This window comes from Pezoporus wallicus, unplaced genomic scaffold, assembly GCF_028554395.1.
Source record: "Pezoporus wallicus isolate ANWC-B61680 ecotype Strahan unplaced genomic scaffold, APGP_CSIRO_Pwel_v1 contig_3486, whole genome shotgun sequence".
NCBI classification, from domain to species: Eukaryota; Metazoa; Chordata; class Aves; order Psittaciformes; family Psittacidae; genus Pezoporus; species Pezoporus wallicus.
Window position 1 is genome coordinate 5,639,037 of NW_026642292.1, and position 26,935 is coordinate 5,665,971.

General features: G+C 38.6%; 1 protein-coding gene across 4 annotated transcripts in view; it reads right to left on the bottom strand.

Moving 5' to 3' along the window:
• Window positions 1–521: 521 nt before the first annotated feature.
• Window positions 522–26,935, bottom strand: part of MIPOL1 (mirror-image polydactyly 1) — a 189,888-nt gene continuing 163,474 nt past the window's right edge. For all 4 annotated transcript variants that reach the window (XM_057428561.1, XM_057428564.1, XM_057428560.1 and 1 more), the window contains 2 exons: window positions 20,492–20,719; window positions 522–755 (listed from right to left, as the gene is read on the bottom strand). In XM_057428561.1, coding sequence (XP_057284544.1) covers window positions 689–755; window positions 20,492–20,719 — 295 coding nt within the window. In that variant the 3' untranslated portion in view covers window positions 522–688. The remainder of the gene's footprint in view (window positions 756–20,491; window positions 20,720–26,935) is intronic.

Below are 26,935 nucleotides of genomic sequence, written 5' to 3' on the forward strand. Positions count from 1 at the left end.
GGGATTTATGAAGCTGTACCTCTAGTGAAACCTAACCGTACATTTCTTTCTAACGTACACTGAAAACGTCATGTACTAACAGTAGCTATACAACTACTGTATAAAGCTATACATGTATCCTTCCATTAGTTGTAGCCACAGTCACTATCTGCAATTCAGCGGGCTGAGTAAGATGGAAAAAATCTCCAGTACACTAGTCATAGATAGTTCTCAAATGTGAACCTACTTTATGAATTAATACATTTAACATTCAAATACTGGACTGTTTGCAGTCCCACAGATGACATGAGATTTAGATTTTGAAACTTGTTTTGCAGGATTTTGCACCTGAAGCCTGCAGTATTTGAAAATGTGATCAAGCTGTGCCTTGCAGCAGACTATAGTCTAGTAACACCTAGAGGACAGACTCTTAAAATAAGCATCTACATCATTTTCCACAGTACACAGTGCCACAATGCATCTGCTTAAAAACAAGTATCTGTTTGCAGTGAAACATTTCAACAAATCACAGAACTCAGCAGCAAAGTAGTTAAACATTTATGATTTGATTTTATCTCAGCTTGGAATGTCGCTGGAGTGTCCCACTTCTAACAACTGTTTGCTAAGTTAAGGCTTTAGTGTTTACACAGTGCTGAATGAAGCAGCCTGGTCACCAGATGTGAATGCTTCCTTAGACTAGAGCTTTCAATCAGATCACGGTCCTAATGGTGCCTGCTCCAACCTTCTTCCTCAGGACGTCCACCAGCCTTTCCAACCTGAGAGGGGGCAGGGGAGAGGGAGAGGAGAGAAAAAAAAAAGGAAGCTAATGTTAGGAATGTTCTGGCTGAAAGAGACAGTGTTTGCACTGAACCAAGCTGTCCTGGTGGTGGTCATGCTCAGAAACAAAGCACTACTGTAAAAGACAGACATTAAGGGAAAATGCAGACAACTCACGGAAAACTTTTCAACCTACAACCCAGCCCATTTGAAGGCAGTGATATATATCAACTCACTTTTCTTTTGTGGTATATGTAGTATCTGAGGTCCCTTTAAGGCACCAATGCAAAACCCTGCGCAGCAGTCCGGTGGCACCTATACACTTTGGTGGAAGCAGGACATTCAATTCTTGCAGTTTTTAAAATATGAGTGGTTCATGGCTCTCATTAAATATAACACTTAGCTGTTGTTTTCCCTTAAAAAGTACCTTGCCATTATCCAGCAGATACTTTTATTGTCCAGTTTATCAATTTATGCCTAAACCCCCACGTGTTTTATGTAAAAAACTTTTCAAAATACTCAACGAGCCAACTTTCTGAGGATGTGGAAGATGGCATTTTGAAGGTGGCCAATATGATTGTCAACACAACTACAGAAAAAATAATAATCTAAGTAAGTAGAACAGAGAGCTGCCTAATCCTCTCAGTTTTAAGGCAGAAATTATAAGCATGTCCAGCATCTCACTGGCTTAATTAATTCTTTCCTTTTGTTAAAATATGTAGGTGAATGGAAAGGGCTAAATTTGTGCAGAGCTCTCCATTTGCACACATTTCTCTTCAGCACTCCAATAATCATGCATTCAAGGTATTCCTTCAATTTATCTGTATTTCATGGAATCCTTCAGTGAAAGCTGTCCTACAAATAAACTAACAATATAAAAGCAGACACTGTGTGTAGTAGAACAAGTCAAGAGCTGTGTCTAGCATATTATATACACAACTTCCATAATGGATAAAAAGAGGTGCAGGTTCAAATAGTTGTACGCACTGTTGCAAAGGTGACCATTTTTTTAATAGGAAAAGACAGTCTTTATTTTCTTTTTTCCCCTAAAACATTACACAACATGAGGAATGCAGATAGGAAATAAAAATAACAGCTTTATCAAACCTGAAAAATTCATTTTATCTCATGGATGCATTAGTAACTTCAGTGTAGGAAAACTAGTTAACATGTCTTGGATTTATTGCCACAAGTCATGACTAACGCACATGGTACGTATTGAAACGCTTGTTTTCCAGGAACCACCAAGCACCAAGAAGCTACACCTTTCATTGTACTCACCAGGTGACTTAATTCCTGAAATGAGATTAAGAATTCACCACCCTAATGTAATTATCAGACACCAGGAAATGTAAGTGAAAAGTTCATCTGGTTCAAGCTGTTCCACAGGGACTGTAAAGGAGTGAAAGCACAGGTGAAAAAGTACTGCTTGGCTACTCCTCTCCCTTCAGTTTTCTGAGTACTGCTTTCCCTTTTTAACCAACTAGCACATTTTTCCTGATTTTGTAATGTACCTCTACTGAACTTCTTTGTCATTATGGAGGCAGCATCCAGTCATAACTCAGTACAGTCAGTCTATGCAGGTAGAAAGTTAGGGCTTTCACAAGTCATTTGCTCCTGAAAGTTTTCTCACAGTGGATAAATAGATGTTTTTAAATCAGTGTTTACTGATAGGTCATACCTTCCTCAGCCTCACTTACTGAGAAGTTTCCCTGTTAAATCAGTTAGTTCATGTGAGATTTCAGATAGCAATGGCAGATCAATCCTCACTTTTAACAGCATATATCTTCAGAAGCATTGCAGCTTTCTCAGCTACTTTAACTATCACTGTAGGTTTCTCTCACACTAGCACCCCCTGTAATGTGCAGCAGAGACATAAAGCATAGGAGAAACATTTCAAACTGTCTGGCCAAACAAAAGGTTTGGGCTGCAAATTGTTTTCTGGAAGATAGCAGAAAAATAGTAAAATCTGAGATCATGGCTTATTTAAATCATTGTTCAGTTCAAAACAAGTACTGTGTGGCTTACACAAGTGCAGGAAAAATTACTTCAATAATTTAGGTTTCTTTTGGGGAGACAATAGGTTGGAGGTCATGGCTTACACTGTCCAGCAATTTGGCTTAGATGTGCACCACTCTGTGACCAAGCAATGACACTGCATGCCAGACCAAAACAAGTTAGCAAAAAGCTGCCCATGTTTGAAGAGAAATACCACTGGGATGAAAGTAGCTGTCTTCTGTTTAACCTTGAAACTGTCAGGCTTCATTGAAAATAATGAGGCTTAACAATCATAGCTTCTGCTTTTCAAATGAATGATGACTGAAATCATCAAAATGAGGTATTCCACACCAAATACAAACCGTGCAAGGATTATTTGCCTTTTGTTTCAGCCATGTGTGGATTTGCAAATTTATTTATTCTTTATTAGAAGAAAGAAAAAAAGCAGCAGGGGATTAAGAAACTATACTTTTGAAAGAGATTTAAACAACAACGCAAAAGAGAGACTGTATCAGCTATTTATAAGATAAAATAACAGAGGGCAAAATTCACCCCTACATAGACACAAGACCCAATATGCCTCTGAAATCCCACTTAAGCCTACAAAATAATGCTGTGTGCTGTATCAGTGGTTAATAACTCTGCTTATGGGCCTCAGGGGCCTTTTTGGAACGATAATCCAGGACTCTGTTCACCAGTGGCCCAATTCTGCCATCCTGACTCACACTAAGCTACATTTGAGTTTGTGAGTCATAAAAGGCAGCTAACAAGGCCATTTGTGCTAATGAGGTCCTACCTGCCAGGGGTGCTCCTTGTTGATAAGGCTCTACCCAGCCTGGTGGGATGTTGAGGCAGACCCTTTAGAGGCTAGGCATTTTAATCTCTGGTAAACTGAAGGAATAGTTTTATACCTCAAGATCAAAGGTAACTTCAATATCCAAACAGACAAATGGGAGGTGCTGGGAACTAGTCTAAAAGTCTTAGTGTTCTCAAGAGTTCTATTCAAAATACAGAAGACACTGATCTGAAGAAAGCAACTTTTATTACTTTATGCAACATGATATATTCGCCAGTATAATCTCACCATACTTTACTTAACTAAAAGCAGTGCTGACTATGTTTGACTCTATCCTAAGACACAGATTTAACAAATTACATGTCTTTTTGCTTGTGAAGGGAACGGTCCTAGTAATACAAATTCAATGTACAATATGGCAGTATCATCTCCTGAGATGTAAGCATGAACAATCACTGAATTTGATCTCATGAAGCAACCAAACAAGTAATTCAAGAAGAAAGCATCTGGGTTTGTATTTTAGGTCAGAGAGAAGAATGATATGGTGGGCATCTCTGCTTCAGTGCTGGAGCTCCAAATGTGCAGGGACAGACAGGCACCTTCGGGAATGCTCAACAAAGCCTCTTAAGGTCTCACTCTTCATTCTCACAGATTTCAATTCCTTGCTTAGAGATTTTGGAAAACTCCAGTAAGTGACAGTCGCTATTTCTTGGTCCTCAAATAGTTCTAGAAAATCTGTCCCTTAACAAGCAAATTCTCTTAGCAAATACCCCTTCAGCATTCTCTGCACTATTACTGTATGTCTGCATGCAAAATGACATTTAAAATACAGGAACTAACTATGTGTTCAGATGGATAGGTACCACTTCAGCTTTATTTATACTGACTTGAACACACCTGAGGTCAAAAAGCCCTGTGTTTTTCAGGATAGATGGAAGCTGCATCTATGGAAAGCAAAAAGATGAGAGCTAGAAATATTCTTTATCTACATTCCTTACTTCTGTGATGGTCATCTCAGTGTTTCCATGAAATGGAAAAATAAAAAAACAACCCCCAACTACAAAGTTGGAAGGAGACATCTGGCCCATCATTACTTTTAAGTTAGCACAAGATGCATCATTCTGAAGAATCTTGAATTGCAGTGTTAATGCTTGCCCGATGCAAACTTGGAAATAAGCAGATGAATCTGTGTTTTAACGCAGAAATAAAAAAAAATTATTGACGGGCTTGCTGTTATATTACAAGTTTGAATATGTACTTTTAAAAAAGTTACTAAGTTTTACGAAGGTCCTCATGTTTAGAGGAAGACTCCCTAAACAAGAACATTGCTAGGTGCATCTTCCCCAGGACAAACTCCCCACCATTCTCAATTCCTCTTCCAGTTATTTCAGACTGTGTTCTCTTATCACCTATGCACATCTGAAAAACTGCCTGTGTGGAGTGCATGATGTTATATGGAATGTTCTTACATAGCTCCTGAACTGTTAGACAATGTTTTGATTTTTAGCAAAGTCTTACAGAGTTCTGAGAATTCTTTATTCCTCTGAGAATAAAGAATTTTGTTTTTAGAACCAGTTTCCATAAAGCAGACTTAAAAACCTTACTGTGTTCTGGGAGCCTAGAAGCTGGTCATATAGCTGCAAAACCATTACCTATGGGTCTCAACTGCTGACTCTTAAGTGCATTTTAGGCTTACTCTCCCCTTTCATGTATTCTGCTGAAGAAGTCTAGCTTGAAACTAGACAAACTTGTAGTCTGGGATCAGTAAAAACTATGCAACTGCGTAAATCCACAAAGATCACTACATCCTCCATACTGCTCCATCTCTGGCCAAAGGAACTCACCCTAAAAGGAAAGCAGTAGCCTTTATCCACAATTCTGAATATGACACAGTTAAATAGCCACAGAGTGCTCTTCCAGGGCATCATGCCCTAGAAATAGCCAAAATGGATACCAAACTGAAAGAAAAGGGCATACTTCAAGTAGCCTATGTCCTAATCTGCAAAGCAATATACAGACTAGCAGAAAACAATAGCCTCCACCTGCAGATGGAGGAATTAAGTGATAAAAACAAAACCCTCCTGGATTTTGAAATGCTATATAAAGGCTTATGAACCTAAACTATAACCCTTGGTTATCTTTCCAGTAGATAAGATTAGGCTCAGGCTATGAAGATGGCCTTACTTGCATGATTCCTGACTTTTTGTGGAATGTGTTTTGCTAACACTAATTCCCTTTAAAAACCACACATGTGAAAATATATTAGGTAAATAAAATGCATTGGACAAAAGCATTACAAGCAGTTTTAGCAGCAGAGCTCAGTGAATGACTGGTGAGTGGCCACGCAAAGAAATTCCCTTAATTTAATCTAAGAATAAAAAATTCCTTTGCTTTCCCTCTCCTCTCCTTCAGTCTTCCTCTTTCATATATAATACGACATCCTCAACGGAGTACTCATTTTCAGGTGTTTTCTGTAAAAGTCAAGAAAACAAATGACACAGAGATGAGAGGCTGCTGTGATACTAGTCTCATCCACAAACCAGTCACTTGTGTAGGATCACTGACTCAATAGGCTGGAGGAAACTGGTTCAGCTTTATTATCTGCAAGATGGAACTGGACCCCGGCTGCTTCCCTCTCAAGGGAGTAGCACTGTGCTAACAATGGGTGCTGGGGTGGCTTGTTCTGAGTTTCAAATGTTGAAGCTGTTCTGACTGAATAAAATGCTTAAATATTCACTGGATTGAAGCCTGGAATGTAAAGGTATGACCTTGCAGTGAGTGGCCTATCTACCCCTCTACAGAGGCATCACCCTATTACCTCTGGGTGGTTCAGTGAATCTAATTATTCCTCAAATCTCAAAAGTCTGCCTTTTGAACAATAATGATTTTTGATCTCCTCACTAAAAAGCATTACCAGTTGTATTTAATGGTCATGCACTGATCTTTGACAATTCCTTCATAAATCACAATAGTGGTAAAGGCTACATGGGGTTCAGATGCACTAGGCTGCCTCTCTCTGCTGAACAGAGTTCCCTCTGCATCTTTTGGATGGGAGACTGGGTGTCTTTCTTAATGGCATGCTGGAGTTCAGCAGTGGCTTTGAGCCTGATGCAGGAATTGCAGAGTAAAATTTGGTTAGACAGGTGGCTGGACTGACTGGTAATAATGGTCCTTTCTGGTCTTAAAACACAAGTCTTAGAGACTGATTTAGCAGCATCAGCGAGCTCTAAACCGTGGTAGACCACAGTGTTGAATCTAGTCACTCCAGGCACTGCCGCCAATTCCTGCCTGCCCAACACTGTTTGTAACGTCACTCCAAAAAGTATGTTCCATTAAACTTACAGGCCTTATATTTGGCAGAGCATACTATTCTGCCTCTGAAAAGCACTGTCACAAAACAATCATTCCTATTAAATCCCTTTCAGCGTCTTCTCAGCCCAAAAGAGTAATTCTGTGTATGATTAAACTTAGAAGTAAATACAGCTAGTTGGGCTCCTGACAGCAGACATATTTCAAAATAAACCTGGCTCACACAGGCCTTGGCTAAAATATTAAGCCTTTATCTGTGGTCCACAATAACTAATCTTGTCAAATTGTTTGCTCTCTACCTTCTGTTTGGAAGATTATGAGCTAGCTCACCATTACTATTCACCTTGTGCCATCACTAGCAGCAGGAAAAGTGAGCGGTAAACACAGATGAGCTATTTTGACAGCAGTTCATCCTACTTTATTGATGTAGATTGTTACACAGCACAGGACAATAAAAAATCAGGAGTCTGCATCTATGTTGGATTTAATGCTACCTTGTGAAAGGTAGCATTCCTTTGTTTTCAAATGCTTTCTCAGGACAGCATACACAGATTGCCTAAAATAAATGATCTTATGAACAAGAAAAATAAGCAACTATGCTGTAACTGCATCTGTATTTCAGTACATTGAGATCTACACATGCTTATGATACAGACCAGGCTCTTACAACTGGATGGACCATTCACATCTGAGCATGTGGCTGATATCAGATTTAAAAAATCAACAAGAACTGAGATAAAGGATATATTGGCATATTTAAGGTCAAAGTATACACATCAGATTATTTAATCATATCACAGAATTCCACCTAATTACTCCAGCTTGAGTCTGACAGTTTATATGCCAATTTTATGCAAAGTTTATTATTTCTATTTGTGCAAGAAAAACCTTTCCTGTACCTCCTTCCATAACATTCAATTACTTTTCTCACTGACAATTACTGTTTTCATGCATTTGGTGTCACAGCTGGTCTCTTTTAGGAGAAATCTTGACACTGAAGCCTACTCTATTCTGCTCCTTGCAGTGACAGCATTTCTACAAAGTTCATGCAGATATGAATAGGCAAGGGAGTCGTGGATTTCTTTTGACAAATACTTCCTGGAAGGCTCTGTCATCTGCTCAGGGAAAGCTAGCAGTTTTATCTTATGCTAATATATCTTCCCATAGAAAGTATTCTGCCATCCTATAGAATCTATGATTCTGCGATTCTGTGATCAGCCTGAAACCACCACATTACACCCTTCTGCATGTTTCAAAAAACTTTCCTCATAAGACCAGGCCTGAACCTCTCAGATGCCCATTTCAAACCAGTCTCACCCCTTCTGGGCACGCTCGGGTGAAGTCCTGTTTATAATGTGCTTGTAAAGTTGTAAATTATAGGCTCATAGGATCACAGAAAGTTGGAAGGAAACTCAAAAGATCATCTAGTCCAACCTTTCTTGGGAAAAGTACAGTCTAGAGAAGATGTCCCTGCACCCCATCCAGCTGAATACTGGAAATATCAAATACTTGGGAATCCACCACTTCCCTGGGGAGATTATTCAAATGGCTGATTGTTCCCATTGTGAAAAATTTTCCGCTAGTGCCCAATCAGAATCTCCCCGGGAGCAACTTGTACCTGTTACCCCTTGCCTTTTCCATGTGACTCCTTGTGGAAAGGGAGTCTCCATCTCCTTTGCAGCCACCCTTTAAATATGGAACATGGTGATAAGGTCTCCCCCGAGCCTTCTTTTCTCAAGACTGAACAAACCCAGCTCCCTCAGCCTTTCCTCACACAGCAGGCTTCCCAGTCCTTTGGTCACCTTTGTGGCTTTTCTGTTGACCCTCTCCAGCCTGGCTTTTTGAATGGCAGGGACTGAAACAGAACACAGTACTCCTGATGTGGCCTGACAAGAGCTGAGTAGAGTGGAATAATGTCATCTTTATCTCTGCTGGTGATGCCTTTACTGATGTAACCCAGCATCACACTGTTCACTCACTGTTGTCTACCAGGACCCTCAGGTCCTTTTCCACAGGGTGATATATTACTCAGGCTGGTTCCTAAGTATATATCCCATCAAAGCACAACTCTGGCATACTCCTCTTGATATCATAAACAATAAAGATAATATGAGCTTTTTTCTTGATTACACAAATATTTTTACAAAATCTGATGCAGACTTGCTGGCTCAAGGCAGCTCCCAGTTATTTTCCACCTCCCTGAGGTGGTTCCACCCTCATGACCAAGAGTAACCTGCAGCTTGTGGAGAGAAAATTCCTTCCGATAAACTATCATCAAATTCCTCCACTTTACATTAAAAATAATGGTTTCTACATAGGTTTGATGTATTTAAATAGATCTGCCCTCCTGTCATAACTGATGTGATACTGCCCAACCTGGAGTGACTTCTACATCACTGAGAGATCAAGTAACAATGGAAGTGGGTTTGGATGTAAGAGGAAAGCATTTAATTAAGATCCCACTTGTGATAAGTCCTCCATAACGGTCTCAGACTGGTAAGTGAATTCCCCACCCTTCCAGTGTAATCCACTGGTGCCCACAAACTTCTCATTTCAGGGCAACTCAACCATACTTCTGAAAAGTACTTCTAGAAAATCTAAGAGCAGTCTTCTCTCAGTAGTAGACTAACAAAAGTTCATGGACGAAACATCCTTTTCTCCTTTTAGTGTCTGTAATACATCATATATAGATGCTATCAACATGAAGCTGGTCTATTATTACTGATGTTGCAACATGGTCCCCTATGCAGGGATAAAACCAGAAAAGATGCCTAACTGCTTATTTACACACAAACAAGGGGTTTTAAAATACCAGTTGAGACTTAGCATCACAGACCAAAGTGTTTTCTACACATGCATAATGCTCCTTAAAATACTTCATAGGCTTTTTACTGAGTTATCAGCCATTTAAGGCCATTAAGATGAAAACAAGTCTTCCCACTTCTAAGCTTCAGTAACCTCTCTCCAGTACCTGGTAGACAGACTGTCTCCAACTGCCTTCTGCACCATTCTAGCAAGACAATTCGCATTGTTAGACAGGTCAAAGTTTTTTTTTTTTCACTGGCCTTCTAGGCCTATTTTGCTCAATGTTCCTGACATCCAACCGGGAACAAACTTCTGCTCCTGGGAGGTGAGTAAACTCCTGAGCAAGACCGACTCTGGAGGACCTTCAGCTCATTTTGAGGACAGCTTTAATTCTTCTGAACTGGTGAGCTTGGAAGACTTAGGCCTTGGTGGCAAATCTGTCAGGTGGTGATATGAATGGAATTGACTGGGGGAAAAAACCTTAATTTCTGCTGATGAGAGTATAAAAATTTGTCTTTACATCAAGATTCACAAAATTCCTCAAAAGCATGGAGTAAAATATACCAGTGTATAAAACAGGAAATCTGTGAAATGTCTTCTGTGTTTTGAGTTCACCACTTAGAATCCCTTTTACCACATGTAGATGTGCATCTGTTACAACTTTCAAATAATTTATGAGTATCTTATCAAAGATTGAGTTGATAGAAGTAGATATATTATGAAGCACAGAATTAAATGCTAAATACAATAATTTAATTATACACATCTCTAATAGCTGTAGTGTCTTCCATTCAAAAGCTGAATTCTGATACTTTCTATGGGCAAAAACTCCATAATGTGAAGCTGAAATGATAAAATTTGATCCTAAAGATTCATTCCTTCTAACAACTCAGTGTTTCCAACAACTCAGTGTTTACTTATACCCATATCACATACAGCAAAACTGTAGAAGAGGAAAGCTGAGCAACTTGCCAATAAACAGCAGTGGCAATGATGTGGTTAAAGCTATTGTTGGCTCTCATACAACTGATGCTGCCTTTCTACAAAGTCCTGTTAAAAAAAAAAATGAAAAGCCTTATGGAAAAAATGTGGCTATTAATTAATGACTCAGTACTAGATCAGAAATATGAACTGTAATTTTTTCCTTGGAGAACTAGCCCCTGCTTCAGTAAAGGTACACTTAATTTTAAGCAGTGGAAAAATTTAAATGATTTCAAGTTTGCTTAGAATTAAATACCTTACTAGCCCAGGCAGTTATTTCAATTTGTTGCTGTAAAGAACTGTTCCAGCAGTTCTCTAAAAGATTATACGTAATTCAGAAGCTTCAGAATGTCTGGGATTTCTTTTTGAGCTTCTGCACATACATTTACAGTATTCAATCTTTTGCATATGTTAAGAAACAGTGTGAGTATTAACAGAAAGAACCACAACTTTATTTTTATCCCTTCAGCCAAGCCACAAATAAATGACTCCTGCAAACAAACCAAATACTATTTAGTAACGGCAACATAAATGCCATGGACTTATTTTATTTGGATATTAAATATTAAAGTAAATGATTATTTGCTGTGACACACATTTTATCATCTCAGAAAAAAACCCCAAGTCTGAGAAAAAGTTTTCTTGCTGTTCTTCAAGGAGCACTCAATCTGCTGTTCAAAGTTATTTAATAATTTGTCATAGAATGGTTAACTATAAGCTTACAAATACTGTGTCAGCATGCTTCTTCCTATTGGGCAAACAACTTCAAAATCTGATTTGTTTGTGTTATTGGTCTTACTAAATATTAGTCTTTGCAAGTCTGGTTTACACCATTGATGTTAACTATGCCAACATTCTGATTTTGTTCTGAAGTATTCCACGACAAGCTGATATTATACAATACAAGCCCAAGAGCTAGCCAATCCAGTTTACTGAGTATACTTAGTGTATTTTGCTACTGATAAATCAATAAAACCATGTTGTAATCTACAAACTTCCATCTCTGTGAAGCAGCTATAAGCAAACTGTAAATGAACACACAGGTCAAAAACTGGGATGTTGTGATTATGTTGACTCTGAAAACATTTGACTTTCATAGAATACATTTTAGTGTTTGAGAGAACTAAGTTTCAGCATTGCTTATATTTTCGTGAAAGGCTGAGATGATAAATATGCAAATGATGATAAATATTTGTGTTTATATTGTAACTACCCATACTTTAAGAAAACAATATCTGCACTGCCATCCACAATTTACAGAGGTTAAGTAAATGTAAACCATAGCTGCACAAAGAAAATAAATACTTGACTTAGATTGTATGCTCAGTTTTGCATTCTTCCTCCATGTGAAACTGCCTGCAGTCAATGGATATCTCAGCTGTGCAAGGAATACTGGAAAGGCTTATCTGTCATTCCTTTTGGCTGGCATTTTTTGTCTTCATTCTGATAAGTACACCATTGAACATAGTCTTGGCATTGATCATAAACCATCAGATGCTAAAGATCTCATTATAAATTATGACACCCAAAACATCTATGAGAAGAATATCCCGTAATCTGCTCTGACAAATCACACAACTGTATGAGACTTCCGGCACTGATACCACAAATTGCTCTATTAAAGGCCATCTTCATATGAAAAGAAGACATCAAAAGATAGTGTGAATTATTAGTACCAAAAAGGGTATCAGCTGTTGCAATTCTGAACATCATCAAATCTGTCTTTCAGGACTCTTAACATTGAGAACAGGATCTGCAGCTTCACATGTGGCCTGGACCAGCACAATCCTCCTCCAGTCTCTACAGAGAGGATGGCAGCACCTTGGGATGGGATTTACAACAACCAGATTAAGAAATGTGCTCCTAAACTCGGCAAAAAGGGAGTTTCATGTTGTTGATTTTTTCTTTTTTTTTTTTTTTTTAATCTCAGCCCCTTGCTTTAAGTGTTTTGCTCCAAGCTGTTCAGAGGTTCTCAAGCTGCTCTTCTTGAAAAATAACCTGAGGCCACTTGTCTCTTTTAAGGTGACAAAGTTAACAGTAGTGCTACTACTCCACCTTTTTAAGAGAAGTATAAAAATTTTACTGACTATCAGCTAGGGCATTCAGACAAGCTAAGGAAAACTCGGTTTTAACTCACACCTGCCACTTCTCAGGAGAATAACACACTCCAGGGCTGAAAAGTCTTCCTTACTTCTCTTTCTGAAGCTACGAATCTCTACAGAAGAAACATCTGAAATGTTATTAGACCTGAATGTGTGATTCTGTAGGTGGTTATCAAGGGTACTCTCCTGGAAAATAGGAGATAAGTGCTCTGATACTGGCTCTGCATTTATGTTCAACAGGCACCGGATAAAACTAAGTTCTTAAGGAAAGTGTCAGAACCAGGTCTTGCATCTCAGAGGTGAGCAGCCTACTCACTGCTCTCCGATCCAAGAAGTCTGCATTATTTTCTTCTATGTGGTACTACTTCAAGGCAAGGAAGACAGCATCTAGATCAAACCTGAGTGGCTAAAACATCTCTGATATACAGGAGATCTGAACCAGGATCACCTCAGATGGAGAAGGAAACTCAGCTCCATTCTGTCACACCCTGGAGGAGTACCCCTCCTCCCAAACAACCACTTAGAAAACTGGGGGGCTGGAGGGATGGGGGACAGATGCCAAGGGAGCTTTGAGAGAAAACATCTGAGGTCACACTGTTCTGTGCAGATCTTGACGCAATCAGCGTATGTCACTCTGGTTGAGCACGTGCGTCCCCATTTGGGTCTCCAAGGAACCCAGGCAGAACAGACAAAAAGTCAATTGCTTCGTATTTTTTCTGTCAGAATTTTTCTGCTCATGCTAACCCAAGACCAAATCTTCTTAGGACTGAGAAATTATCAGCATTAGTGGGACTAAGTTATCAGGTACTCCCTCCATCACAACCTGCAAATTTTACCTGGACTGTATGTAACGTAATTCAAAAATTGGTAAGTGAAGCATCATCCAATACAGAAAATACATTTCATTACAGCTTTGCAAAAATGATATATCTCCTTTTGTATGGCATGAATAATATGTTAGTCTTACCAATGAACAGGAAATCTGCCTCGTGATACAGAAACATGGTATATCTACAACAGTCAAGAGAATAGGCCACCAGAGCCCGAATTAGTACAGCTCACCATAGACTTGAATACTAGTTCAATATTTTATTTCCTCCAGACCCAGAAAATTGATTTCACTCTACATGTTGAATTTCTCTGAGGCTCCACATAAACTCACTGGCTTATTCAATACTTTTGTTACAACAAACAGGTATCTCTACAAGACTTTTTATTCATCATTTCATAATGCATATTACTGCAGTCTGAGGGGAATTTTTCTGAGAGGAGTCACTGGTGTTAGCGCAGAATTCCAAGTATTTAAATAAATTCTGACCCTACTATGTACTGCTTTCAGTTAGATCACACGACTTTCTTCACTCATTTCAATTAGTCTTAATTCCTCATTGAGTTCCTAAAGCAGACTACTTCCAAGCCTACTGCTCCTAAATCCAATAAATTCACACTGTCTGTTATTGCTACTCTAGTTAATGGTAATATTTTTGTATATGATATGATGTGATTGTTACTAGATTTTATGTTTCAGACTTTGTCATGTTCCTATTCATGTCTTGCATGCTAAAGAAATTTTGCATCAGCTCTGCTGCACTCTTCAGAATTCTTTGGGGTATGTGGTAGTTTTGCGTGTCTGGGAATCTTCCATCTGGCTAGTGTGGGTTTCCTAAGCACCATAAAACCCTGCCTGTGGAGACTGTGTATCTCTTATGGGCCCCATGGAGTCTATAATCTGCTTTTAATCATTGCATGAGACAGCCAACACATCAGTCCTCATCAAGCAGTTTTTTCCATGTTGAATCTTCTTTAATAACTTTTGATCCAATTCTGAAAGTCCAGAACTATTGCTAATTTTCATCAGTATCTTAGACTGCTACAAGAGTCGTCTTCCTCGGCGCCCCATTTCCTTCCATGCAAACTCTTGTAACTATTGACTTCTGCAGCTTGCTGTAGTAAGTAAAAGATTTTTAGCACTTTGTACTCACTCACTCATCTTTTGAATGTACCCACCAGCATGTGTTTCTCAGTAAACTATAGGTCATATCCTAAACTGGGACAAACGAGTACAACTCAGTGTGACAGAGCTAAGCCAATTTGCTGTAACTAAGAAACTAGCTCTCCACCTACATTCTTCCACAAGTCACCAGAACTTATTTTACATTTCAAAATGCTAGCACCTATTAAATTATTCCCCATTTGATATTAAAAGATTACCAATTATTCAATTTCACAGCAGCAGGCACATAGTGGTTTTCATTAAAAGCAAAATCACTTTTGATACCTGCTAAATTATTTACTGACACAAATCAGTGAAATTATTAATACTTATGAAGCTGTATTTCTAGCCTGCAGTAGTTAAAAGTGTTGATCTGACATTTAGCAGAATACAGATTTGTAAGTGTAAAAAAAGAAAAAAGGCAAAAGAAAAGCAATCTGGTTTCATTAGGGAAGTCTGAAATTCTAAACATAACATTATAATAAAGTAAGAAATCAAATGCCATTTATTGTTTTGAAAGAGTAAAATTCAAGAAATGTATCTCTAAAATTTAAAATAAAGCCAACTGATTTCTCTAACATGTGGTGGTTCCTCCAAAACAAATAGCTTTAAGTCCCGGTGAATGTACAGCTTGTTTCTTTTGTGCAGTGCTTCTGCCTCCAATTTCTAATTAACTAGCTCCATTCGTATCTACAATGAGTGACTGAACGCATACAAGCTACAATGTATACTTAACAAAGTATATGTAGGTATGATTTTAAGAGGGAGATAACTAGTTAACAACATTTGCATGTTGCAAATGGTCTCAATTAGTATAATAATTCAGAAATCCTGGTTTTAGCAGGTTCCCTGAATAGCTGCACTGTACCGGGTACAATCTGCTCACTAAAGATACCATGTTTGCAGTTTAAAATCTCCAGAGACTTTAGACCCATACATAAAGATACTTTTTTCACTCTTTTTAGAGACACTGACCTGTATCCTCATTTAAAAATGAACACCACATCTTTATGTTATTAAATCTTTGTTTTGATCTATTAGTATTCACCAAAGTGCCATTTTATACAACCCCGCACTGAATAGGCAAGGCTGGAGGTAACCATCTGCAGCTTTAGAGTCTGCGTTTGAATTGATGAAAAGAGCTTTGTGTTTTCATTGCCAAGTTTGATTCTTCCAGTCATTAGACATTCCCCTCAGATCCCATCAATGAAGCGGACTCTCTTACACCAATGTGTTAAATTCTCTTCTCCTCATGGTTTCCTGTGCCAGCTATACTCCAGAAAGACTACTGGGTCTTAGTCACATTCTTCTCACAGCTGTGTTAAAAAAGAGCATCAGAGCGTCTTCCCAAAATCCATATGTGTCACTGACCAGTCCCCTGTTGGAGGGTCACCTCACATTGTGGTGTGATTATTCAAATATTCATCCTTGTTCTTGAACTGCACTGCTCAGATCATTCTGGGAAAGATTAGACCCTCCAGCCAGCACTGGAGAACGTCTTGGACATCGATGTGAAACGCATGCAGCTCCCATACTTGGAAGGCAGATTAGTTTTACTTGCAGAAGAGGGGGACTCTAACCACTTAATAAATGCTTGCTTCTTCTTTATTTCAGTTTTTTGTATTATTTCCAACTGTGCCGAATGCTGGGAAGAACTGTTTATTTTTGTTGTGTCATCAATAGCCTTTTTTATCAGCATCAGATAAGAAACTAAATGAACAACTACAAAAGCAGAGAAAGCATGTTCAGAAATGCTTGAGGGAAATCCAGGACTACTCAAAAAAAGGGTGTGTTCCAGTAACAATGAATGATACATGGCCAAAAAAATCATACCTGAAGAGGTAAAGCAAATGTCATTAAGGGTAATATTTCTTTTATGACAGATAGTAATTTCATTTGATAAAACTATCTGTTTATTCAGAAGATCGCTTAGTTTTCTTATGTATTCAATCCACTGAAAGATTTTATCCAAATCTGTAACTCTAATAACTTCCTCTTTAAAAGAAAAAACCTAAATCAAAAGGTCTCTCTAATAAACAGTTACAGATAAATGAAGAAATAACTTTAATATTAGCTTTATTCATAGTCAGAACTACCTCAGCAAAGGGCACAAGCAGCATGGTCCTCAACATTTATGCTTGTTTTCATACCTGTATATTTTAGCACTGCACTATTACTTTGTGGATTTGTGTTTGCTTTTAGAAGATTACATAGAAATTCTACATGTACACCCTCTGCTGCCACCTTACACAGCCATGTGAGCATGCAAGTGTGACTGTGCTCACACACAAGAGAGCTATGCTTTACTGAGCTAGAATCATTATATTGTGAGAAAAAAATAGAAGCCTTCAATAGACAAATGCATTAAATTTCACTCCAACTGCAAAAGTATTGCAGAAAAATAGAACATTTCCTGGAAAAAAACACATCAAAAGTGGCCTCAACCTTTACTAATAATTGGCTAATACTGATTTGGTATTACATTATAACCTCCTCTGATATTGCTGACATCAGTGGCCACTTCTCAATACCAGAGGTTCCAGTAGGAAGAACAGTTTTAAAACGTCTTGCTTCTTCTGCTGGCAGAGGCATTAATTAATTCAGAGGCTTTTCCAGCCACCTTCTCCAGGTCAGTCCCATTTCCCTGCTGGGGCTGAACCAGCTGGTTCCTGGCTTCTCCAGCAGGATGAATTTGCAGGGGGCCTGCGGCAATGTGCCAACACTCCTGGTGAATTCTGTGCCACTGTCCTAATTCTTTCTTTGTAACTATGAATTAAAAACATTGATTAAACATAGAAAATTGTAGTTACAGCCATTCTACAGTCTATAGGTTAAAATATTACCACGCTGATCATCAACATTTCCTATTGAATAAATATATACTATTTTATTCGTGCACATACCTGTATTTATTTACATATACCACACAGTTAAAATGGGTACTTGCTTTATAAAGTAATTGGGCTCTCTTAAAAGTCTAATGTGCATCTTGATAATATTTCAAAATCAAAACAGATTCAAACAAATGCTGCTAAATCTGTGTGGTTGCACTCTGCGCACCAACATTTTGTGTTTCATGTCACCACCCCTGCTAGGGTGGCAAAGCACCTTCACAGGCAAGAGCACATAGCTGCAATTTATATCTCACACTGCAGTGAGCTGATTTGAGATGTTCACCCTTCTTTAGAATAAACAGACTTTTACTATATCCAAGTTCACTATAAGCGGATTCCAATATATCCCCCTTCTGGTTCACAGCTGCTGTTTCATGTGGGATAGGATCCAGACATTTTTTAGATGTTTTGTGTCTTGATGCAAAACACAGGACTGCTATTCTGACTTGGATCTCATGTTTAGAAAGCAGCAATTGGAGGTGTGTACACAAATGGCTGACACAAGGGCAATGCTGTGGAGAAACTACATCTGTATTTCAAACTCAGCATATGATGCTGACCGCAAACAATGAAGTTTTTAAGAGTGCAAAAAAATTCTTTAGTGTTGTCAGAGAACAGATTAGCAAAGGCATAGTGGACACCAGCAAAACACGTGGTACGAAGATACATAGCACATCCTTTTCCAACACTAATTGTTCTAGTTATGTTGTTTCTTAATAAAGCTTAGATTTTTTTCCTGTTCTGATTTTTAACTGTTGCTACAGTTAAAAACTATTACATTATTCAGATATTTTACTGAATAATATAAGAGACTATTTTACATAGCTGTTAAAATACTTCACTCATATGTCAGAATTCAATTTTAGTTGAGCATCCAGAGGAAGTCAAGAAAACAGATGTTTCAGAACCCTAGTTAGGATATGAACCGTAATGTCATATTTTAAATTACAATAAGCACCTTCTTAAGACAGTTCTAATAATTACTACTACTGTAATTAATACCAAGAAGGTTTTCTGTTGACAGGTTTATAAATTGTCAGTTCGTTTTTGAAATGTAGAATATCCTACATCTTCGAAATAAAAAGCTAAGCTAACAAATGAGTTCCTGCCTAATTGCCAAACACTGATTTGTATGAAGCGGTTGAGGTTACAAAGAAATGGGGAATTCTCAGCCTGGTTTCCCTGCTGATGAGTACGAACTGTCTGTGTAGCTCTCCCAGAGGTGTCAGAGGAATCTCTATAGTGTCACACAAGGGTTCTTAGCTCAAAGTAAACACACTTTCCACAAACTCAGCTGCTTAATCTGTTTGCAGGTTGAATTATAAGATGGGGGTGGATGACTCCGGGTGCTGGGAAGACGCACAGAGCATTTCCACACTTTCTTGGTAAAAAGGGCATGCTATTGTCATCAAAAGACTTCACCCAATTGTTTAATTTTGCTGTAGGCTCAGTGGTCTGATCTCAGCAATAATGAAAACTAACCTGCCCAAAATTCTCCCAAGTAGTTGAGCATGTTAAATTGTATAAATTCTTTTCAGTATAGCAGTGCATGACCACCACTTTAATTCAGGTTGTGGTTGCACTTCTACTCTGGCCACCCTGGTTACACAGGATTAAACAAGACTGTTTCACTAAGAAAACACAAAACCAAACCAACCTTTACTTAAACATCTATGGTTAGTAAATGTTTATAAATAAAATGAAACTACATAACAACGTTAAACAAGTTACAGAAAGGTTCAGCCAAAATTAACATGCTGTAATTATTTTTATAGGTTAATTTTTATCAAGCATGCACCTGCTGAAATTTCAAATATATCTAAGTGTTTAGGAGAGAGATTTGAATGATTCTCAAACAAACAATGGAGGTTTTAAAGAGATAACTGAAAATACGTGTTTTCATATATATATCTTAACTACATTTTATGTATTTACAAACAAAATGAAAATATAAAAATCTGATTTCTTAGTTTAATAGGTGAACTCTGAATGCATTTTTTTAAACAGAACTCATGTTAAGTCTTTGCAATATATTATAAGCCAGTTTCTGGCCACTCTGGAAATATGATGTAGACATTAAAGTTGAAGATAAATATGGACAGACAGGGTAATTTGCATGAGTTCAGCATCAACCACCTTGGAAAGGTGTGAGAGAGAGGCATTTTGCAACTGATCAATGTGACGCAAAGATGAGAAATGCCAGACTGTTAAGAGGTTCTGCTTGCACATTTGTTTCTCCCAGCAATCAGACTTCCAAAGGCTTATATGCTAGTAATAACAAACATGACAATAAGGACTTCAGTAGAGATGAACTTCAGGTTTTGGAGTTCAGTAACCTTTTAACAGGAAATCTTATGATGGTAAAGAATACAATCTGTTCAGTGACTCAGAGACTTCCTGTTGGTTTCAGTGAGATTTTGAATCCACCCCTAAACAACCCCATCGGTATTTACGGTGGCATGAAACCTGCCAGATGCGTAACAGAGTGAAAATGAGAACCTTAATATCCTACCATGCAATTATAAAGGCAAATACTGTTGCCATAGGATTGGCATAGGGTGAAAGACAGCGAAAACCACTCATAGGAGACAGAAGCACTTTCTCTGCGCCTTGCACATGTAGAAAGCAGTTTCCATAACAGTAATGATAGGCACACTGACTTGTGTAATACTTTAAAACTGTTAAAATGACTGTCTTCACACTGAATAGGTAAATGAGCTGAATGGCTGTCAAATCAGGAATCATTTTAAGGGACCTTTTCGGAGTACCAACACACTTTCAGTTATAGACAAAATAGAAGAAATGCTTCATTGGTTTACAACTGCAATTTTCCCCTGAAAGAAGTCAAGTGACTTACTTCTGAACTTCTTCATTAGCCTCCTGTGAAGCCTCCAGGGCCTTCTGGAGCTTCAGCTCTGTGTCCTTTTGCTCTGATCGAGCTTGCTGCAGCTGAGCTGCCAGATCTTCAATCTGGCAATAGGTGAGGGTCACAACATCCGCTCTGCCTTGCAGTCCACCTTCAGAAGTACCGAAAGTGCAGTTAAGCTCCTGCAGACTCTTTCCTTCAGGCAAAGATTTGGATAAGCTGGGAAAAAAAAGCCATACTTGTTATTAAGTTTCTATCTAAGGCTGAGCTGCAAGAATACTACACTCAGTTTAACTGATATTTTTTGTATTATCATATATAGACCCACATTCATTAATACCAACTTTTATTTCAAAAGTGACAGAGAACAAAAAGAACATCAAGTTTCCACAAGGCTCTTCTAGAACTATGTAACAACCATCAGAATTTTAAAAGGCCCAAAACCTATTCAACAAAAACTTAAAAGGCAGTATTTTTTAGCTGTGGCATCTTCTTCATCACCTTTGAGCTACAGCAAAAACTGCTTGTATGATTTACATGAAGTTGAATTAATCTGTGTAAATCACTGATGTGTTATTAACTCCTGTTACACAGGACTCTCTTTTAGCAAGCAGACTCAGCAGCTACAGGGGGTTTATTTGCAAAACTGCAGATTTTTCAATATAATGAATAAAAATACTAAAATGCAAAAAATGCCTGGACCAGCTAACAACGTTATGGAAAATAAGCAAAAGGAAGGATATTGACAGGTTACCTATAAATAATGAGAAGAAGCTGAAAAGAGAATAAAGTAGATGGTCCATTAGGTAAAAATAGTCTCAACAATGCCTGTTGACTGTGGGATTATTTCTCAAGGAACCAGTAGGTAAGCAACTGCTTGAGTTACTCTGGTGCAATGGTGGAAATCACATTAACAACTCATTACTAGGGAAGGAGCCTGCACTAGCAAGCTCTCCATGGAACCGGCAACAATTGCTTCCCACCTCTTCATAGCCATAATTCTTTGGTGCATTTCACACAATGGAAAATGACACGGATAGTAGAAGAAATTCATTAAGACATAACAAAAGTGATGGCAACAGGAAATTATAATGAGCAGTGTTCTTAGATAAATAATCAAAGTAATTTCAAATCTACTTTATGAATATCAAAAGCTGTTGCTGTATTGATGGATATGACTTAAGATCATCCTTCTGACTGATGACCATGCAAATACCAAACATTTCAGTGTGGACTTCTAATAGCAGTGCACACTGATTACAATACTCAAGACAGTCTATATGACAGCTGCTAGTATGCAATAGCATTTTTTCTTCCTTTCCAGTTTATTAAGGTGTTTGTATGGAAAACACCCTTTATTCCAATAGCCTATATAGGAAAATCATATACAAACTAAAATGTAATATACATGGACAAGCAAAACGTGGATTAACTAACAGAAATCCAGAAGCTAAAAGGTCAGAGTGTTGATATGTCATTATGCCTACTACCTGCGGTTGTCTGAAAATATTGTGAAGAACCTTTTCAATTAAATGAAGACATATTGAAAACATAAATATTTATAAAGGGATATTAACATCCCTGGAACAGACTCATTAAAAATAAAATTACTTTAACAGTTGCACATAAATTTTACTGACTGAAGTTCCACTATGGCTGAGCATTGATCACCATGGAGAAATACAAAGGCATGCAAATAATGCTGAAAGCAGGCTACCAAAATACCATTGCTGCCCGCTTCTTAACCACCTGGCACAAGATTAAAAGGAAAAAGAAAAAGACATTTGAGAAGCTAAACTGTCCAGTGTTCAGTGTGGGTCCCTGGTTAAAAATAAAGACAAAAAGAGGAAAGCCCAAATATTCTAAGTTGTTTGCACTGGGTGAGAGTTGTTGTTTTATTTTGTATTTTTGATTACCACCCCCCCCCCCCCCCCCCCCCCCCCCCCCTGGAACTTATGAAAAATATAGCAGTTTATTTAGATTCTAAAACACTGGCTCTGTGTGGCTACAAACAGGCTCCTTCCCAAAGTCTGGCCACGAGCAATATAGTACAAAACACACTATTACATGTTTTAACCAATTATGACTGCATCTGAATGATCAATAGATTCTGACACATATATACTTTGAAGCAATGTGATTCCTCCAAATAAAGGTACTGTGGTTGCTAGATCTTTAAAGCTTCTTTTTTTTAAAAAAAAAGGAGCTTGTAATCACCAGATTTCCATCAATATGTGCTTTGCTAAAACACTTTTATTTAGTCCCTTTTGATACTTACTTGAAATTCCCTCATTAATTCCCCAAAATTATTTTGTCAAAGACTCCATTCTATGATTCTATTGATGCTATAAATAAAAAATAAATGGGGCTGCTAGGCCTGAAGAATGGGTCACAGAAGCATTCAAACATTTCCTTGATGAATTAATTTACATGTTCTTTATAGTAAGCCTTTGCTTTACTATGGCAGCATGGCCCCTTTCTCGCTCCAGCGTGGGTCTGAGAGATTCAAGAGCCCACCTTAACTGTATCCAGGCAGAAGGAAAAGTGACATGTGATGATGACACTCATGTAACGCCTGCTATCCTGCAGATACAGAGAGGTTTCCTCAGACCCCAAATTCAGAGTAGCTTCAAGCTTGCTAAAAAATTTTACCAGTTGTAACTGTTCCCAGAGGGACTTGACTTTGGCAAAAATCAGCTGTATGAAGTGCTGCTCTTACAACATCTCTCTTGCCAGGCATATTTTTGCTCTAGGGTGGGAACTTACTTTCCACCTGAAGCAATTCTGAACAAAATAGAGAGAACTTCCACCTAAAGGAAGGAAAAAAAAAAAACTAACCCAGCAAAAAACAAACATTCCTTATCCGTCCCCTCCCTCCTCCCCCACCCCAGTGATAAACATACCCAATGTTCCCAAAGGCATGTAGGTCTGACCTTGGTTTTCACCACAAATGTTTCTGACACTCAAGTTCTGAAGACCTCTCAGATCTCAGCCTGCAGTCAGGATGTCTTTGAAGAGGGTCCCTTCATACCACTGAATGCACTCAAGGGCCAGGCACCACTGATACCTTGAAAATACTACCTCAAAGGTCCTCTTAGGAAACAATGCAATAAGATGATATTAAAAAAAGCCCACAAGACCTAGAAGGACTTTGACATTTTGCTGTAAGGCAGAGGATATAAAATGGTCAAGTTTGCATTATATGTGAGTCAGGAGCCTGACAGCTGGTAGATTGGTAACTAGATGGCATTGCCCTACCATAGACAAATATTTTACTAGCCTTCCTTTGTCTGCAATTACACAAGTTAAGAGGACTGTGCTTTCTCTTCAATACAACCACCTAAACATCTCTCACTAATGTAACCGAAGGCAGCAGCTGTGTTAGACTCTGTGATGCACAGGCCACAGACCATGCTATAACTAATGCAGGCTGCACATAATTCAGAGTATGTTCTTTGCACTGTACAGTCCATCAGTGTCACTTTCTTGTGTCTGGTGTACCCATATATTTTTAGTCTAGGATGAGCTCAAGCATTCTCTTTATTTTATATTTTCTCACCAGATCCAATCACACTTGATGAACGGAGCCCACCACAGATTTTCTTCTCTGTGGTGGTTTCTGATATAACGTTTGACATTCTACAGGATAACATCTTGACAGACTAGCACTGATCATGCATGCCCATAGTGTCCAAACTTAATTATCTGTGAATATGGATCCACAGTGAGCAGTAGGTTGAATTTCAGTCCTCTCTCCTGAAACGATGTAAAGAAACCTGCAACCTGTACAGTTTGGACACAAGATGATTCAAGCACAGGCTCATTATCTACAGTAGAAGACTGAACTGACTATCATCCATCTTAGAACTTCAATTTTTCAAGAAGTACAATTTAAAGACCACTAGCAAACACATTTTTTCCTCCTTGGGCCTCAGTCTCCTCATCTTATGAAGGGTGATGGTTTTAAACTAAATGAGGGGAGATTCAGGCTGGACATGAAGAAGTAATTTTTTACAGTAAGGGTGGTAAAATACTAGAACAGGTTACCCAGAGAAGTGGTGGATGTGCCACCCCTTGAGACATTTAAGGCCAGGCTGGATGCGGTTCCGGGCAATCTGATCTAGTTGAAGATGTCACTGCTCATTGCACGCAGGTTGGACTCAATGACCTTTGAAGATCCTTTCCAACCCAAACTATTCTGTGATTCTATGATCTTTAAAAAATAGCAATCACAATCCTGCCTTTGCAAGGTGCTCTGAGCTTCACTACTGAAAAACAGAATCATCACTTTTGAAAGAGCTAAATTAGATACAGTCTGAAGTTAGCATAAAACTAAACCCAGATGGTTTTCTGAGGATGCCAAGCAGCAAACATTTCTTTTTGGGCCTCATTTTCATTCTTCAGGACCACTGCGGTGCCCACACCATTTCCCTGTGACTAGCGTGGGTGAGGTAGCAAGAGCATGGGACGTGTGATTTAATCACCTCAGCCTTCCTTGAAGTTGAAGGACATGCTCTCCACAAGAAATTATTAGAAATGATACCTCTGTTACAAGCCCTTCATTTATGCAGTTGCACAGTAATCAAATGTCTCCAGTTCACTTCATGCAGCCACTGGGCAAATTGCTCAGGTAGTACAGCCTCATGTGATGGTGATACACACACGACACCGAGCACTACCTGTCATCCTTCACATTCACTACACCATCAAAAGGTCCATGACCACCACAAAAATAGCTGCTGGATTAATAATGTTTGGTTGAAACAGAGCAAAACATATGTGAAACTGATGAGTAGAAGAAAGTGTTTTTGAGACTTTTGCAGTGTGGTACTACTATCCTCCACAGCTAGATCCACAGACCCACAGTTAGTAGCTTGCAGCTAAGAAATGCACCTGAATTTCCTGAGCACATGATGCAACTAGAGCTGGAGTCTCTGTCATTTCTGATTAATCAGAGTCTGAAGGATGACAACTTAGCATTACCTTTTTTTCACACATACATTATCTCTCAGATATAGTGCATCTGAGTTTACAGAAGAGACTACTGTAAATTTTACACTTGTTACTTGCTACAGGTTAACATTAATTACACAATGTACCCTGTTAATTGCAAGACACAGATTCACAGGCTTTCAAATTTCTTCCACAAATTAGGGAACTGTGTTTTCAATACAGTAGCAGCTATTGTGGGTACACTTCACAGTTTTACTAGACTACGTTACTCCTAGAACTAAGATTGCCATAAAATGCTCCTGTCATGTTCTGGCAGTGAATTAGGTGTATTAGCATATTCTATCTTAAGCATTCACAGAGTGCAACTTTCCAGCCTTGAAGGATGAAATTGAAAAGATAATTTTATTTTGTATAGTGTTTGCTTTACAGAAGTTAGAAGAAAGAATTTTGCTACCTTGTATCTGTTCTTTATTGTCATTCATATGCTTCGGCCATTCTTATATATATGCCAATGGCTTTAGTTAACAAAATAACTTTAACTTAGTATTTGTAATACTGTAGTTATTCCCTACCGTAATAGACTGTTTAGGTAACACTATAAATACAGAAGGAACCTTATCTATTAATCGAAGATGAAACTGGCATCAAGTCATCAAGGGTGACCTCAGTATTTGAATATAAAGGATGTTTAAGATGGTGCTAGCAATTCCACATTCCACTGTGTATCACAAAACCCCGGTCACTTTCCCTGGGAAGTGCAAGCATCATAGTATCAGCAGAGCAGATCCCGGCCCAGCTGCGGGCAGCACACAGGGAGAAGGGGCACAGCCGGCTCAAAGACAACAGGTATTTTCACCTTCCCAGTCCCCAGGCTGAACGGGTGGCCCCTGTGCCTCTCTCCCTGCTGCTGAAGGCCACCCAGCTGACATGGATCACTGAAGGGGTGTGTACGTGGGTGGTGTAGAGCCAGTGACTGGCTTCAGGCCAGCAGGGAAACTGCCTATGTCAGGGATCTGCAGAAACACAGCTTGGTGGAAAAAAGATAGGATCCTGTCCTAAAGGTCACAAGCGGTTTATTTTTTATACTTTGGGTATGGTTTTGGCAACATTGGTTTTAAGAACAGCGCGCCTTTTCCCTCAAAACTAAACTCCGGTTGCATGCTAGAATAATAGAGAGCTAGTATATCAACTAAACCAGGTAGCAAACAGATGCAGTATGTCTTACTTTTTTCCTTTTTGATGATCCTTGACAATCGTGAACACCGTCTCTTACTTGGAAACCATGGTATTGTGGCATACATGAACATCAGGCCTTCTGAGCAGGCATTTCAGGATCAGCTCCTACAGTTCCACACACCTACATACCAAACTGGGCTGGACTGCTACCTCTTCAGCTGCCACAGACTTGACAGTACACAGTAAATTGCTGGCTTGAACCTTTACTCTCCGAAATGCCAATCATGGAAATCTTTCCTAATGACA